General features: G+C 35.2%; 2 protein-coding genes across 2 annotated transcripts; one reads left to right on the top strand and one right to left on the bottom strand.

Moving 5' to 3' along the window:
* Positions 1 to 1,251: 1,251 nt before the first annotated feature.
* Positions 1,252 to 3,518, top strand: rgs2 (regulator of G protein signaling 2). Its single transcript, XM_081384956.1, has 5 exons — positions 1,252 to 1,370; positions 1,458 to 1,544; positions 1,735 to 1,796; positions 2,551 to 2,717; positions 2,797 to 3,518. Exons 1-5 carry the CDS (start codon positions 1,285 to 1,287, stop codon positions 2,974 to 2,976), a joined length of 582 nt encoding a protein of 193 aa, XP_081241082.1. The 5' UTR covers positions 1,252 to 1,284; the 3' UTR covers positions 2,977 to 3,518.
* Positions 3,519 to 8,339: 4,821 nt separating this feature from the next.
* On the bottom strand, positions 8,340 to 16,407 carry uchl5 (ubiquitin carboxyl-terminal hydrolase L5). The gene is made up of 11 exons (XM_081384342.1): positions 16,159 to 16,407; positions 12,209 to 12,272; positions 12,016 to 12,121; positions 11,820 to 11,945; positions 11,682 to 11,743; positions 11,466 to 11,596; positions 11,326 to 11,389; positions 11,147 to 11,249; positions 10,957 to 11,070; positions 9,709 to 9,807; positions 8,340 to 9,161 (listed from the first exon to the last, which is right to left on the bottom strand). The coding sequence occupies exons 1-11, from the start codon at positions 16,232 to 16,234 to the stop codon at positions 9,117 to 9,119; spliced, it is 990 nt and encodes a 329-aa protein (XP_081240468.1). The 5' UTR covers positions 16,235 to 16,407; the 3' UTR covers positions 8,340 to 9,116.
* Positions 16,408 to 16,583: the final 176 nt, after the last annotated feature.

The raw sequence follows: 16,583 nt of genomic DNA, 5'->3' as shown, positions 1-16,583 counted from the left end.
GAGCGTGTACTTGTAAGCAAGGAAACCTGTTCTGTACAAATTGTACAGATTTGCTCTCTGAAATGAGAAGTGCACTTGTGGCATGTGGTTTTTAAAACCTGACATTTGAGTTACATCAGACATTGTCATCTAGTCATGCATTTTGTCATGCAAGCTACAGTTTCTGCGCTGCATTTCTCACAATTAAGTGCTACGTCTAAGATAATGGATGCGTAAGGCGTACGCTAATGCATTAAGCTCTTCTCTCAAAAGAGAACACAAACACTTGTGCTCAAGGATGACTAAAAACGGCTAGTCTGTCAGCTGCAAACATGTTGATCTAATTTAGCACTTTAAAGTCAAGGTTCCAACACGACTTATCTTGTCACAGATGTTTACTCTTCCACCACAGCACAATATGTTTATTAGCGAGGCCCTTGATTCTGAATGAAGGTTTTAAAGCCCTGTTTTTCCCCCTTAAAAAAGCCTGACGAGAGTTAGTGCACATCTAAATATGATAGATTTTCTTCAGGTAATGCATGTTTCTGTATCATCTAAAATCTTTCAACTTGTGCATCAAGCAGTTTAGCCTGATATCTGCAGTCAAAAAGTGAAGACGGCAAAGATTACGAGAGTTTTGTGTTTTGAATCACGTCCAAAGTCACTAAAACAGTGACAAAGACATGAGCTATTTTTAGCAGAGTTTCTATAATTAAAACACTGCCTTCCAAAAATAGAAACATGTGGAATGTCGGTTGGGAACATTCCAGTTTGTTCAGTACTTTTTGCCTTAGACGGATATTGAGTTAACATCCTCGAGTTACAAGTTACTCAGGTTTTGTACATCTCTAAACTTACACGTATACTTACTCCTTATTTTTACAATAAAAACGGCATCAGAAAATATTTGCACGAATGGAAGTTATGGGAAATATGAGATCGAAATGTTTTTAGATTAGTTTAGTGTACACACACACACACACACACACACACACACACACACACACACACACACACACACACACACACACACACACACACACACACACACACACACACACACACAGTTTAAATAAACATTAGGTTTTGTTTGATGAAAGATTTTTTGAGAAAGAACTGCAGTGTTCCTGCCAACAAGACTTGCACAAGTACATGACCAATCAAATGCTAATGCAAGGCAACCAATCAGATGCTTCCCCTGCTGATGAAGCCCCGCCCACAGCACAGAGTCCTTAGGTATAAAAGCAGCACACTTCAAGACAACTTGTTTTAGTTCAATTGATAGTCTTGGATAGATTGGCTAAAATGAGAAATTCCGCACCAGATTTGAGCAAGGATCCCTCGATCTACTTCAGCAACCCTGAAACGACTACAGAACAAAGCGAAATAAAGTGAGATGTGCATTTTATCAAGTTGCATTTGGTTTACGCCGAGCGATACGCATGTGGTTGCTAATGTTTGTTGATTCTTTTTAACAGAAAAACAAATTGGACATCAAGAATGCTGTTCAAGACGTTTCCCACGAGAGAATCGCGCCAAACCACGCCACAGAGAAAATTATACGGGTGAGCATATGGAAAAACTGTTCATTTGCTTTTGTTAATTACTATGTAGTATAATAAATTGGGATCATTGACATAATCAAAAATTATAAATTATTAAATAAAGATTATTTAATTCAACATTAAATCTTTTACATTTTTAATTTGATTTAAATTAAGATGAATTTAAATGTCTGTCTTTATATCCGCACAGGCCAACTACTGAAGAAGTTACTCAATGGGCACAATCTCTGGACAACATGTTGAGCAGCAAATGTAATTGATATTTCTAAATATTCACAAGTTTTATCTTCACACACACACACACACACACACACACACACACACACACACACACACACACACACACACACACACACACACACACACACACACACACACACACACACACACACACACACACACAGCCACACACACACACACACACACACACACACACACACACACCTAGAGACAGTTTGGAAACATTACTATTTTTAATGTTTTTGAAAGAAGTCTCTTATGCTCATCAAGGCTGCATTATTTAATCAAAAATACAGAAAAAAACTGTAATATTGTGAAATATTATTACAATTTAAAATAACAGTTTTCTATTTGAATATATTATAAAATGTAATTTATTTCTGTGATGCAAAGCTGTATTTTCAGAATCATTACTCTAGTCTTCAGTGTCACATGATCCTTCAGAATTCAGCTTTGATCACAGAAATAAATAATATTTTAAAGTATATTAAAAAAAGAAAAACATTATTTTGAAGTAATATTTAACAATATTACAGTTTCTTTTCTGAATTTTTGCTCAAATAAATGCAGGCTTGATGAGCATAAGATACCATTTCAAAAACATTAAAAATAGTAATGTTTTCAAACTTTTGACTATCTATCTATCTATCTATCTATCTATCTATCTATCTATCTATCTATCTATCTATCTATCAAAAAAAAATGTTTGGGGGGGATACACCACATTATAATGCCAACTGATCTCATTACTGTTTTCATATTTCAGATGGAACGATTGCTTTGCGCCTCTTCATGAAGTCTGAACACTGCGAGGAGAATATCGAGTTCTGGCTGGCCTGCGAAGAGTTTCGAAAGATCGGGTCGAGATCAAAACTCCGATCAAGGGCAAAAACAATATACAAAGAATTCGTCAAGCCAGAGTCTCCGAAGGAGGTGAGGTTTCATCAACGTTTATTCCTTTTCATCAAGCGGTGCCACACGTTCTCATTTCTTTCAATTCTTCCTTCTCTAGGTCAACCTGGACTTCAACACCAAGGAGTCCCTCCACCAAAGCCTTCTGATCCCAACACAGTCTAGTTTCAAAGCAGCCCAGAACAGAGTTCACTTCCTGATGGAGCACAACTCGTACCCTCGGTTCCTGGACTCTGAACTCTACCGTCAACTATGCAGAATTGCTGCAGGAGGGCAATGATGTTTTCAGTTGTTGTATTTAAACTAATGGCTGGTCCGTTTTAGAATGTACACGCATCTGCTTTTTCATGTTCTTATAGAGCTATTAAGATTTCAGTGATATTGCATATTTTGCACAGATTTGTATATAGTTAAGATGAATGTCAGGTGAAATATTAATACTGCAATGAAGCAGCATCAATGTTTTGAAGTTGTACTATTTTGTGGATTTTTTTGCTTTTCAATGAAAGAGCTAAAAATACATTTGGATTCATTTTTTTTATTTGTCATTTCATTACTTTTCTGGATTTTACAGCAAAGCAGATGCAAGCAAAAAGAAATGTGTGTGTGTATATATAAGGAGATGTATAAGTTTTGTATAAGTGTAATAAGTTGTATAAGTTTTTTACATTTTTATCGGTATATTACATATTTAATTGTATGCTCATCTCCCCTATTTTTTGTTTTTACATTTAGATTACCTTTGCTGTAATCTAACACATGTAAAGGTTTTCTTTAAAAACACTAATAATAACAAAAACAATAAAAAGGAGAATTTGGATTAAAACATGTTTGTTTGTCATTCCATTACACTGTAAAAAGTGATCAGTTGGCTTAACTTAAAAAAGTGAGGAACCATTGCCTTAAAATTAAGTAAATAAACATGCGTAATTGAAAAAATTAAGTTATGTGGAATTGTCAAGTTCACGTAACTCCATTTTTTTATTACACATGAAGTTTATTACTTAATCAATTTAAGGCAACAGGTTTCCTCACTTTTTACAGTTTCAGAATTTTTGGGGGACTCATATAAAAGACGCAGGCAAAAAGTTATTTGTATTTGTGTTATTGGCTGATTTTAGTTTCTTATTTATTTATCTGTGATACCGATATTGTACATAATTGTTAATACTCTTGTTTTTACATACCATCATACCTTACCTATACCATCATCCAACACTCACTTAAAGTTAAAGGGATAGTTCACCCAAAAATGAAAATTCTGTCAGTAATTACTCCCCCTCATGTTGTTCCAACCCTGTAATACTTTTGGTATTACAGGGTTGATGAGAATACTTTTTGTGTGCAAAAAAACAAACAAAAATAACGACTTTATTCAACTATTCATTTTCTTCTGTGTGGGCCTGAGTGAGTTGACGTAGTGTAACAGCGCAGCGCTTCTGGGTTGTACGTCAGAACGAAGGTTCACTATTGGCCAGCATCACACACATGACCAGCGTCGGCCAATAGTGAGCCTACGTTCTGACGTACAGAAGCGCTGCGCTGTTACACTACGTGAACTCACTCAGGCCCACACTGAAGAAAATGAATAGTTGAATAAAGGGTATAGTTGAATAAACAGCTCTCAGATTTCATCAAAAATATCTTAATTTAGATCTGAATATGAATGAAAGTCTTACGGGTTTGAGTGATTACAGACAGAATTTTCATTTTTGGGTGAACTAACCCTTTAAAACACTAATAATTTAATAATACTGTTAAATATAATCTTTAACAAATCTCAATATGGATATCCATTTTTCTTACTGCACATTATCATTTTTGATGCCTAAACAATTTGATCTTTTATTTTTATTTAAACAAAATAGTATTAAACAACACTGGCTATAACATCAATGCACTTTTCAGTATGTTTTTATTTCTACACAAACTGTCCTTTCGCAATATACGTTAGTTGATGATATCGATTATTACAATATTAAAGTTGAAGTGTAATTTCACTTGCGTTGCAAAACAGGATTGCAAAACATTTTCAACAAACAGTCCCAGCCCAAACTTGCACCATTTTCTGCTGTCACCTTTAAAGCTTTTTTAGTTGCAAAGATAAGACCTCCTAAATGCCCTTTTATGTATATTATCTGATCAGTTCAATGTCCCATAACCAGTTTTACCAGTTTAGTCTCACTAGCCAAAACCAAACTGCAATTATCTCAGCAAACTCACCCAATGCATCCATAAATTACTGCACACTTCCACGTAAAGTTGAGATGCAGGGTGTGTAAGAGTTTATCATCTTCCCATTTAAGGCATGAGATGTAGGCCTACCTGTATAACAAAACTTGCTTCTCCTTAAAGACAAACATTTAAAGCAAATATAGAGAGCAGAACATCCTGCACTTAACGCGTTTGTTTTGTTCCAGTGGCAAACCTGCACACATTTGATACAGCTAAATGTTTTTTTGGGTGTACGTGGGGACGTATTTACCTTCGTGTTCCTTCTGTTCCTGTAGATGATCTCACAGCGGTCGGACACTGAACAGACACCAAACACTCGGCCCGTTTGACCCGTCCAAGAACGTGTTCGCAATTTACAACACTGCTGGCTTTCCTCAACTCACTTCCCATGGTTTGTCTTCGTATCTACAGTGGCTTCAAGATGTATTGGGACACTTACGCCACACTTGAAAGAAAATATAGGAATGTTAAAGCAAGTGGCCTTTATTTAAAAAAATAAATAAAACATTCTAAGCAAAAATACTTTTTAAAAGTGACACATGATGTCTGTAGTAAATGCGATGACCTGGACTAGTTCATTCATACACACTAAAAACCACCTTGGGACCAGCCAGTTGAATGGAAAAAAAAAGCATTATAAAAGTTAAACTAGTTCTGAGAATTTTGCTCAATTCTTTGAATATGCCACTCAACTTGATATAGTAATAAATTGTCTGACTTAAGTGTCCAAAAGAACTTTTTGGGGTTACTGTATGCATAATTATTTAAATACAAGTATTGTTTGTTAAAATAATAATAATACTAAATGAAAACGCTTTAAGTGTGACTTATTCTAAATACTTTTCAATGTAGCCTATATTTAAATGCTATAATTTCTAATAACTTAAAAGTGAATTTATAAGTGTAGTATTTAATTTAAAAGTATTAAGTATCCAACAATACTTTTTTGGGGTTACTTCATACATAAACACAAATCATGTCATTTAAAATAAATGTAACAACAAAAATATTTGTTCAGTGTGACTAACATTCTTTTTGTAGCCACTGAATATATAAACACAAGGTCTGTTTATTATTATTATTATTCATGTGACGTTTTGGGGCTTACTAAATATATAAACATTAGATAAAACCTAAAATTAGATATGCCGTAATAACATTCATATTTTTTTCAGTGTCCAAAATACGCTTGAATATATATACTGTATATATATATATATATATATATATATATATATTTTTTTTTTTTTTTATTTTTTTTTTTTTTTTTGGCTGTTGCCACATGATTCCTGTTAGTCATGTAGATAACTCAAATGATTGGAATTTAGGAACTTTTGCACATGTACACAAACTTGCACACTATAACAACATTACTCATTATTTTTGGCAAGAGTGAGATGTTTCACATTGTTTTGAGTTTAGACTACATGCGCGTCACAAAGCAGGTAATGGCGACTAACATACGAAAGCATTATTAGCGGTTTATCAGCTGAGCTGTTGTTATTATCATCATAGGATGTTATCAGCTACACAGTGACGGCAATCCTACACGATAGCGTGTTCTTGCGGGCGAGACTGTATCGTGACACGGTTATCACGGCTCTTTAACATCACTTCTGGTCTGGTTGTTTGAAAGAATGTAAATAAACAGTTCGGCAAAAAATAGAAACTCAAGTCACAAACGACTGTCTCGGAACTGCAAGAACAGATGAAAAATACAAAACTATTGCCAAACTTGATTTAAGTGTCTGCTTTAACGCTGTACACTATTAAAACACCCTTTCAGCGCTTTCGAACAACACTTACTGAAGTTTCCATCACTTCATGTTGCACGGATAAGGCAAAAAAAAAAAAATAAATCCGGGACAGAGAAAGTGGCGCGAAATGCTAACGCACGTCACCAACCGGAGCTGCACTGCAAAATGGTGATTGGACAAACATATTTCTGACGTCTCCTCTGCATGACGGGCAGCATAACATATTTTAACATAAAATAAGTAGGCCTACACTTCAGCTTTAAATTTAACACTATTAAAAACCTGTTAGTTTCGTTAATTAAAATAAAAAGTGTAAAAAAAATGGAGGAAAAACTTTTGCTTGAAATGTTGCTTTAGCAACCAACAGCAATGAAAAACTGAAATAAAAATAAATGACAGCTATATATATATATATATATATATATATATATATATATATATATATATATATATATATATATAGAATAGGGATATATATAATGTATTTTTTATTTTTATTTCAGTTTTTCATTGCTGAAAAAGCTTTTATTTTTATATTTAAATTTTTATGTAGCCTATATATACATTGACAAAAGTAGGCTGCATAAAATTAAAATATAAAAGTAAAAGCTAATAGTGGCCCTGCTTTCAGAAGTATATTTTTTTCTTCATTTTCCATATTATCCCATAGGGATTTTTCAGATCTGCACAGCGCCACTTCAGATGAATGTGTGTAGTATGAATGTATTCTGGACGAACTACTTTCGTCAGTTTGTCAATCATTATCATGTGACCTACCAGCGTCAGTTGCATTGCTTCACTGCCATTCACAAATCCTCTCCCGTGGCATCATGGGATATTAGAGTGTCCATCTCGTATGTACACTTGCCAGTAGTAGGTCATCCGGGGACTTTTTGACAATTTTTTTATGATGAATTCGGACATACTTCTTTTATCACATACTGTTTTTCACCAACTATAAAGTAGGGAAGTATGCGATTTCGGATGCAGCCTTAAAGGTGCATTGCGCAACATTTCATGTTAAAAATACCCGTTTTTCTAACCCATACATGCTTAAACAATTGCCTGATGGGCTGAATGAGCCCTTCTCTGATCATTGCGATTGCCTCTATAATCCTGTACAGTAAAATAAATAAGAGGGATTCGGGTCGGAATTTGAGACTGGGCGTCATGCGCGTTCAGTTGCAGTGTTGCAGTTTCGCTTGTCGCCAGAGGGGGCATAGTTCTGCAAAAACTCAGAGACTTGCGCAATGCACCTTTAATCAATAACGTTATTCGCAGTGCCTCATGGGAGTGGGCGGAGCTAAAGAGCTCTGGCAAATTATGCATGTCTGGACTGAAATAGGTTACATTTTCTGTACAGCATTATGGGTAATGTAGTTTTCACCAGGAATTCTGCTGTTAAATGTAGGCTAATGGCTTCAACAGAAGCAAATACTATCAGTTAACAACCTTGTAGCTTACAGTAAGGCAGACTTTAAAGGTTTATAAGTTATCGTTAAATATCAATTTCCCTATGAAGAAATTAAATAGAGTTTTTACTTCTAGAACCTGAATGTTGTAATATTTAAAATATGAATTAATACTATAATAGTATTTAAATAATACTAAAATAACACTACGAAGCAAATTACCCATCACTCCACCAGTGAGTATTTCTCAGTAGTTTCATTTTTGAAAGTCAAAGTAAACAAAAACAGTATCGTCAGCAAAAAAGTGACTAGCTAATGTGATATTTCTGAGGAATGGTACATGGAAATAAAGATACCGTTTCAACACTGGTTGCTACGGTTGTAACAAGCCTGACCGCAGTCTGTCTGTCTACCCATGTGAGTCTGCGTCATATTCCCAAATTAAACATCCCAGATGACAGGAAACATCAGGACAAAAACCAGCTCTATTTGCTAACATGAGAAGCATGAAGCTGCCATGTAAAGCAAACAAATTCTTCGAAAACATGAAGCAGTTTGCTTTTGCCTAATAGACAGGAAGACATTTTCCATGTTATTAGTGCAGATTTATGATACATTATATAATTAAAAACCTTCCTCTATTGATTTGTTACTGACAGAAGAGACTTTTCACATGTGTATCATTTAAATTAAAATGTACCATCCTAATTATTAAACAGTAATAATAGATTAGTGCTTTATTGTACAGTATTTTACAGTAATTTAAGACTCATTTATCATCTTTTACTGTGCGCTAACAAGAACAAAACATGAAACAACAATATTACTGAAATGAAATTTATATGAAAATAAGACATTATTTAAACATCTCTTCACATGCATGCAGACATGAAGGAAATGACATCAAGCACCGCGCTCGACTTCACTTCCAGGCGCTCCTTTTATGGGATACAGAAGACAACAGCACATCGAGTGTTTCCGTGGCATAACATTAAACGGGGTCTAACAATGTGGGGTTACTTGGCTTCTTGTATTTTTTTGGCACTTTGTTTCTCCTTTGCCTGAAGAAACACAGGAAAGACAGAAAAAGACATTTTTACATTCATTTCTAAGAAACTGAATTTAAATGTAGAATTCCAAGTATTTTGAATTTGAATACTAGATTGTCATACAGCCTTTCCAACAATGGGCTGGGTGAATAAACGCAAATGCACCATGGTACTATATGGGTGCTATTACTGCAGGACTGCATTAAGCTTTTAAACATAGGTGTTGACTCTTTAATCTTTAAGCATAGTACTGTTCAAATAACATAACTAACCGTAAGGTTTCATGCAGTCAAATTACAAAGAGAGGGAAACACTTCAAGCTCAAAGGCAGAGTAGAAATAACGCATCAATCGTGCCCTCTAGTGGTATGATGAGATTCACCATCACACACACCGGCTCTGACTGTACTCCACACACACACACACACACACACACACACACACACACACACACACACACACACACACACACACACACACACACACACACACACACACACACACCGGGCTCTAACTGTACTCCACACACACACACACACACAGGCTCTGACTGTACTTACCTTCTCCACCAGTGGAATCAGCTGCTGATATTCAGCCAACGTCTTCAGTAACTCCATTATAAAGGGTAGGTAGTTGTGCTTCCTTCTTATGTTCTCAATCTTAAAAAATAAATACATGCATTTTTTTCAACGTTTTTATAATTTAAGCGACTTTGTACCAATAATAATAGTTATTTTATGACATATCATTTATTAATAAAATTAACTTGTAACATAACCAATTAGGAATAACAATAATAACAGAAAAGTGATTATATATTTTATAACATTTGAAAGGATGAATAAGGGTGAATAATAATAATAATAATGATGATTATTATTATATTACAATAAAGCAGTGTATTTTAAATTTTATAACATGCATACGTTTTTAAAGAGCCAATGAGAAAAAAACGACAATAATAATAATAATAATAAAAGAAAAGTGATATTTTATAACATTTTACTTATTAAAACAAATTAACTGTAAAGCATAAATTAGGAAAACAATCATAATAATAATGTATTATTATCATCATTATATTATACAGTAAATTGATGTTTTTTTACATAACTTAAAAATAATAAGAAATTAAGAACCAATGAGAAAAATAACAATTACTATTAATATTAATAACAGTAATACTAATAATACTAATAATTATTAAAAGTTTAAATTCCATATTTTATAACATATATTACTTAAAAACAAAATTAACATTTGAATGGATAAATTAGAGGATAATAATAATAATTTGTTTATTATATTCATAATAAAGTAGTGCATTTTCAATTTTTTAACATAACTTAGTATTTAAAGAGCAAATGAGGAAATCAACAGTAATAATAAAAAAGGCATATTTTGTAACATGTTACTTGTTAATAAAATTAACATTACAAAAAACAAATGAGGAAAACTTATAATAAATATGATTATATTATAAAGTAAAGTAAAAGTTATTTTAGAGGATCAATGTGGAAAACAATAATAATAATAATAATAATAATAAAGAAAGGTCTATCATACAATAAACTAAAAAAAGGGATTAGTTGAATTTAATAAAAAAAAAATATCGTAAGTGGTTGCACACAATTGATTTTAGCAACATTTAAACAAATGCATTAAGTTGAACAATTTTAGTTCAACTTAATGCATTTGTTTAAATGTAGCTAAAAAATGGATTAAATTCAACAAATGATTTTTTTCAGTGTAAGTTATAAATAAGTTTCTCTTTAAAAGCTCACTGAGGGGAACACCCATGTACATACTTTGTATCTTTTAAGTTTTTGGGTCTCTTCTTCAATCAGGAGCTGATACTTGGCGATCTCTGACTGGATGGAGCTCAGATGATTCCCGCTCTGGTCTGTGTCCATCGGCTCTTCCTGTGAACAGCAGGAACGTCTTTAAGCAAGCGTCCTCATTCTGTCAATCCAATATTTAACAGTCGGAAGGTCTTACTTCTGTGAGCTGAGCCTGTAGTTCAATGATCTTCTTTTCGTAAATCATCTTGCGGTCCGAAACAATGGCCATCAAGTTGAATCGAATCTCTCCCTCACTGTATCTAAAAACCAAATGATTTAAACAGCTTTGTAGAAACACCAACAACTCAAAATAAATCACATCAGCTTGATGCTTACTTCTGTATTCGTTTCTCAATGACGGGCCGTACAGCATTGATCCAATCGTCCTGGTTACACACACCTGAGGAAGTGACAAAATCATTTAAGAACATGAACCAACCGCGCAAAACCAACAATTCAACGTCGATTCCGTCTACCGAGGTCTATGGGTCCTTCACGAAGTCCGTCCAACTCGTACAGTCGCCCGTTGACAGGAACGTAGCTCACAAAGTGAAAAGCATCCTCTTCTTTCGCCGACGACTTCGCGTCAAACTCAAACATCTGTTGTCTACGGGGGAAAAAAGAAAACGGCAAAAACATTATACATGATATCAGTCATATGGTAAAAGAGAAAAAGGCTTCAAATAACCAACCTAGCGAAGCCGTTGTGAACTTGTCGGATAACTTCAGAGTTACTGAGAGCAAGACCCTTCATCTTGAAAAGAAAAAAAGAAAAGGTTCATAAACTATAATAATGAAATGTATCCAGTTAAATAAATGCGCCAACTTACTGCAGCATCAAAACTGAGCGAAAACTCTTTAAATTCTGTCAGCGTTTCCCCAAGGAGCATATCAGGATGCGTGCAGTTCAACAACACGCTGACGATCGCTTGGGTCGCGCAGGCGTTATTGATGACCTGAAACGGGCACGTACGCATTCAGAAATGTCCAAATATTTACATTTGGTAACAGGATTTGATCGTTCACCTGCTTGGCAAAGAAGATCTGATCCAGCCTTGAGTCTTGAACAATAGACCCCGCCGGCTCCTCCCCGGGCTGCCACTTGAAGAGGAAAATCAGACCATGAACGGGCCTGAAATGATTCACGCGCATATTCAATTGCAGTTAGAACGCTGGAAGAACACTGCGTATAATAATAGATTCATGGACATTTGCTTACTTGAGATTTTCAAAGTTTTCTGGCTCCATGCTCCATATCTCCTCCACCTGTGCACCTTTGCATCCTAATGAAAACAGAGAAATCAGTGTTGCATGACATTCGAAAGCCACAAATGCTGCGAAATCAAAAGTCCTGTTTACAGCTGGTATTAAATGCGTTTTGGTCGATCGGATCACAAGTTGACACCTTCAGTTTACACCTGGTGTCTCTTTTGTCCACTTTCGAAACCTTCTGTCCTATTTCTTGGGGAGGGTCTATGGGTGGGTAAATGTATGGGCTTTTTCAGATCTTTCAATCTAATGGATGAAATAAAAATCACACAATTTACATATGAATGCGACCGGAGATAACAGAAAACATACTGAGAGCAACAGCTTTCATTTCTGCTCTGACAAACGCAAGGCCGAACGCGGTGAGTGCGTGTTAGAAATCAGGAATGGTGAGAGAACATTGGGTTTGGTACATTTTTCATTTTCAAACCAAACTTGGGTCTCCAGCCGGTAAAGTTTAAATCCCCTCTGGCTAGCGGCAGGGCTTGAATTTCGGTGCGGGATTGCGGGTATTGCGCATATTTTTTATCATTCCCGCAGGTCTCCCATTTATAATGCGGGAAATTCCCGCAAACATTGATTCACTTTAGCATGTAGGTTCAGGTTGTATTAGTAAATTAATCCACGCAGATGGAAAATCAAATCAGTCATTTTAAAACTGTCTGCGAGACGCAATTTCACAAACAGCGTGAGTGATTCAGCGGCGCTGCGTCTTCTATCTCGCGTCTCTCAAAATGGGTTGCACAATGCAATCGTTAAGCGCGCAGCAGGCGGCGGAAATACACTCTCGCGTTTCGGGAGTCGATCGGGCCAGCATTGCATCACGAGTAACTAAAGTTTACCATTTGCACGTCTTTTCAAGTCTCACCAGTTTAAACAGTCACGCGATTTTAAACTCTTCGGTACTTGCGCGCTGTCTGAGAGATGCTTTTTTCTCTGCACACATACATAGAGTAAAGCAGCCTCACAAACAGCTCGCGGGTAACAAAAGTTATTTTTCGTGGATTATAAATCGCTTTAACAGTCAAAAACAAGAAAATGATGTCAATTTCGGTCTTGGAGAGTATCCTCTAATCTAAACACAGTCGGTTATGTCTTAAATAAGCATAAATCGCACGTGACCGTATAATGAAAACAGGATCCGTGCACTAGCTCTTAAAGGGACAGCAGCCATATGTGTCTGTCATTAATTTGTTTGTCAAAACAACAAAACATAGCTTTCATTTTAAGGAATCAGGATTAATAGCCTATGAATTTAATTTAGTCAGGACTAAAATACTACCCAGTGTTATTTTACATTTGATTAGGCTACTTTATTCAGTCTCTGTAGTATTTCTGAATAGCCTACTAGTTTTAGACCTAAGCAAAAACTTTTCTCTTTATTTCTCTTTATTGATATCTTTATTCTATTGTATTTATTTGTGCTACTTTTTTCAATTTAATTCAAAGATTGAAATCAAGCTTCCTTGAGTTGTGTAAATTCTTAAGAACAAAATGACCCCATTGTAAAAATGCAATGAGTAGGCTAAGCATACATTTAGGCGAGATAAATGTAATTAAAAAAAAAGTCTAAACTCCCCCCTCAAATTAAAAATTCCCCCCCATAAGAATCACCTAAGGGGGGATTTCCCCCCCATTTTCCAAAATGAAATTCAGGCCCTGCTAGCGGGCTTCCCATTATGTTTACACGTTAGGTGGAGAGTAGATGGTCTTTTGTGGCTGTTTGAAAGTGCACTTTTATGGACTTCAAAACAGAATCAGCCATTCACTGCCATTATAAAGCTTGGAAGAGCATGGACATTTTTTATATTACTGATTATATTCGTCTGAAAGAAGAATGTCATATACACCAAGGATGATTTGAGGGTGAGTAAATCATGGGCTAATTTTCATTTTTGGGGGAACTATCTCTTTAAATGTGCACTAATGATGGTCCAAAACATTTGAACGTACTAATGATGGTCAAAAATAATGTCTCCAATGCACCAATAATGCTGGAGGAACATTGAGCAGAATGCCAACAAAAACATTGATTAGATGCTCAGAATGTGCAAGTGACAACTAAATATGCTGTTTGGAATGTGCAAATTATGCTCAAATACACTGAAATACATTTTCGAATGCAACCAATAATACCTAAAAAGACAGTTGCCCAAAAATACAGGATGAAATGCTTGAATGCATCCATAATGTCCATAAAAATACGACTAGTGTTCAGAATGTGTGAATGATGCCCAGATACTGTATACTTAAAATGTTTGTACACAACCAATAATGTTAGAAAAAAATATCAACATAATAGTCGGAATGTGCAAATGATGCCCAAACACATTGAACCAATAATACCCACACAAATATGAATTAAATGTTCGGAACAAATGCCAAATTATGCCCAAATAACACAAAATTCAGTGGCAAATAATGCTGACAAAATATAAATCGAATGTTCGGAACGTGCAAATAATGCCCAAATATAGTGAATTCAAGTTTTGTATTCAAGCAAGAGTAGCCTACCAACAAAAAGATGAATCAAATGCTCAGAACATGCAAATGATGCCCAAATATTCTGAATCAAATGTTCGAACAATTTGATGCCAACAAAAATAATTAATTGAATGTTTGGAACGTGCGAATAGTGGACAAATATACTGAATTCAAGTTTGTATTCAAGCAATAATACCGACAAAAACATTAATTGAATGCTCAGAACATGGAAACGATGGCCAAATATAGTGAATCAAATGTTTGAACAATATGCCGCCCACAAAAATAATGTTCGGAACGTGCGCATAATATCTTTATTTTATTTTATTTATTTTATTGAACATTACAAAGTATTAAAGCAATGCAGATAAACATGGAAAAAACTAAACAAAAAAGACAAAAAGATACAGACACAAATAAGTTGCCAGGGTCTTAATGTCCAAATATACTGAATTCAAGGTTTGTATTCAAACAATAATACCAACAAAAAGATGAATCGAATGCTCAGAAAATGCAAATGATGCTCAAATATACTGAATCAAATGTTCGAACACAAAAAGATGAATCGAATGTTCAGAACGTGCCATATGATGCCTGAAAATACTGAATCAAATGTTCGAACACAAAAAAGATGAATCGAATGTTCGGAACGTGCCATATGATGCTTGAATATGCTGAATCAAATGTTCGAACACAAAAAGATGAATCGAATGTTCGAAACGTGCCATATGATGCGTGAATATACTGAATCAAATGTTCGAACACAAAAAGATGAATCGAATGTTCGGAACGTGCCGTATGATGCGTGAATATATTTAATCAAATGTTTCGAACACAAAAAGATGAATCGAATGTTCAAAACGTGCCCTATGATGCCTGAATATACTGAATCAAATGTTCGAACACAAAAAGATGAATCGAATGTTCAAAACGTGCCCTATGATGCCTGAATATACTGAATCAAATGTTCGAACACAAAAAGATGAATCGAATGTTCGGAACGTGCCATATGATGTCTGAATATACTGAATCAAATGTTCGAACACAAAAAAATGAATCGAATGTTCGGAACGTGCCATATGATGTCTGAATATACATACAAATGTTTGTACGCATCCAAAACCGCAAGTTGTAAAGGATGCTGAAAAATGCCGTCTGGGTAGGTTGCTCAATATTTTTTGAGACATGACCAAATGTGAGGCAGCTGTCATTCTGCATTCATTAACAAGTATAGTGCAGCGCTGACTCATACACTGAGCCCATTCAAAGAATATGCTTATGTGGATTTAAACCAGGAACCACATGGCAGGCTGGCAGTCACACCCTATGATTACCAATCATATTGGTGACCAAAATCACTGAACTGAAGCAAAACTAGCGACGCACCGCTAATATAAGAAAATATTGAGTGCTCACCAAAGCCCTTTATCAGCTCTGTAAAAACTCCCGGGTCGCTTTCCATAAGACACCATTCCCCAGCGCTTCCCGCCATTTCTGAAATTATATAACTTATTGCAAACAGAAAACTGTTCTCGTGTAGCGGTTAAACGAGGCTAACGAGACTCATTCACAAATACAGTAGTTTTCCCGGCATTCCTTTCGACAAGCGTCATTCTTCTGCTTCATGCGGTGCCTTGAACATGTGAGGCGCGCTTCCGCCTCCGTGTGTCTAGGAGTGTCTTTGACTCCAAAAGTTACTTTCCATCGTTAAACAAACATAGTGCATTTAAATGGTAATAAACTCCATATTGTGTAAAAAATAACACGCTAAATTAATACATGTTGATGTTGGGATATAACAGGGCTTTCAAACTATTAACTGGGTTGACGATTTGATATTC

Source organism: Scardinius erythrophthalmus (genome assembly GCF_964197995.2).
Source record: "Scardinius erythrophthalmus genome assembly, chromosome: 14".
NCBI classification, from domain to species: Eukaryota; Metazoa; Chordata; class Actinopteri; order Cypriniformes; family Leuciscidae; genus Scardinius; species Scardinius erythrophthalmus.
Note: the sequence above shows the minus strand (reverse complement) of the source record. Positions and strands in the feature narration are given on the sequence as shown.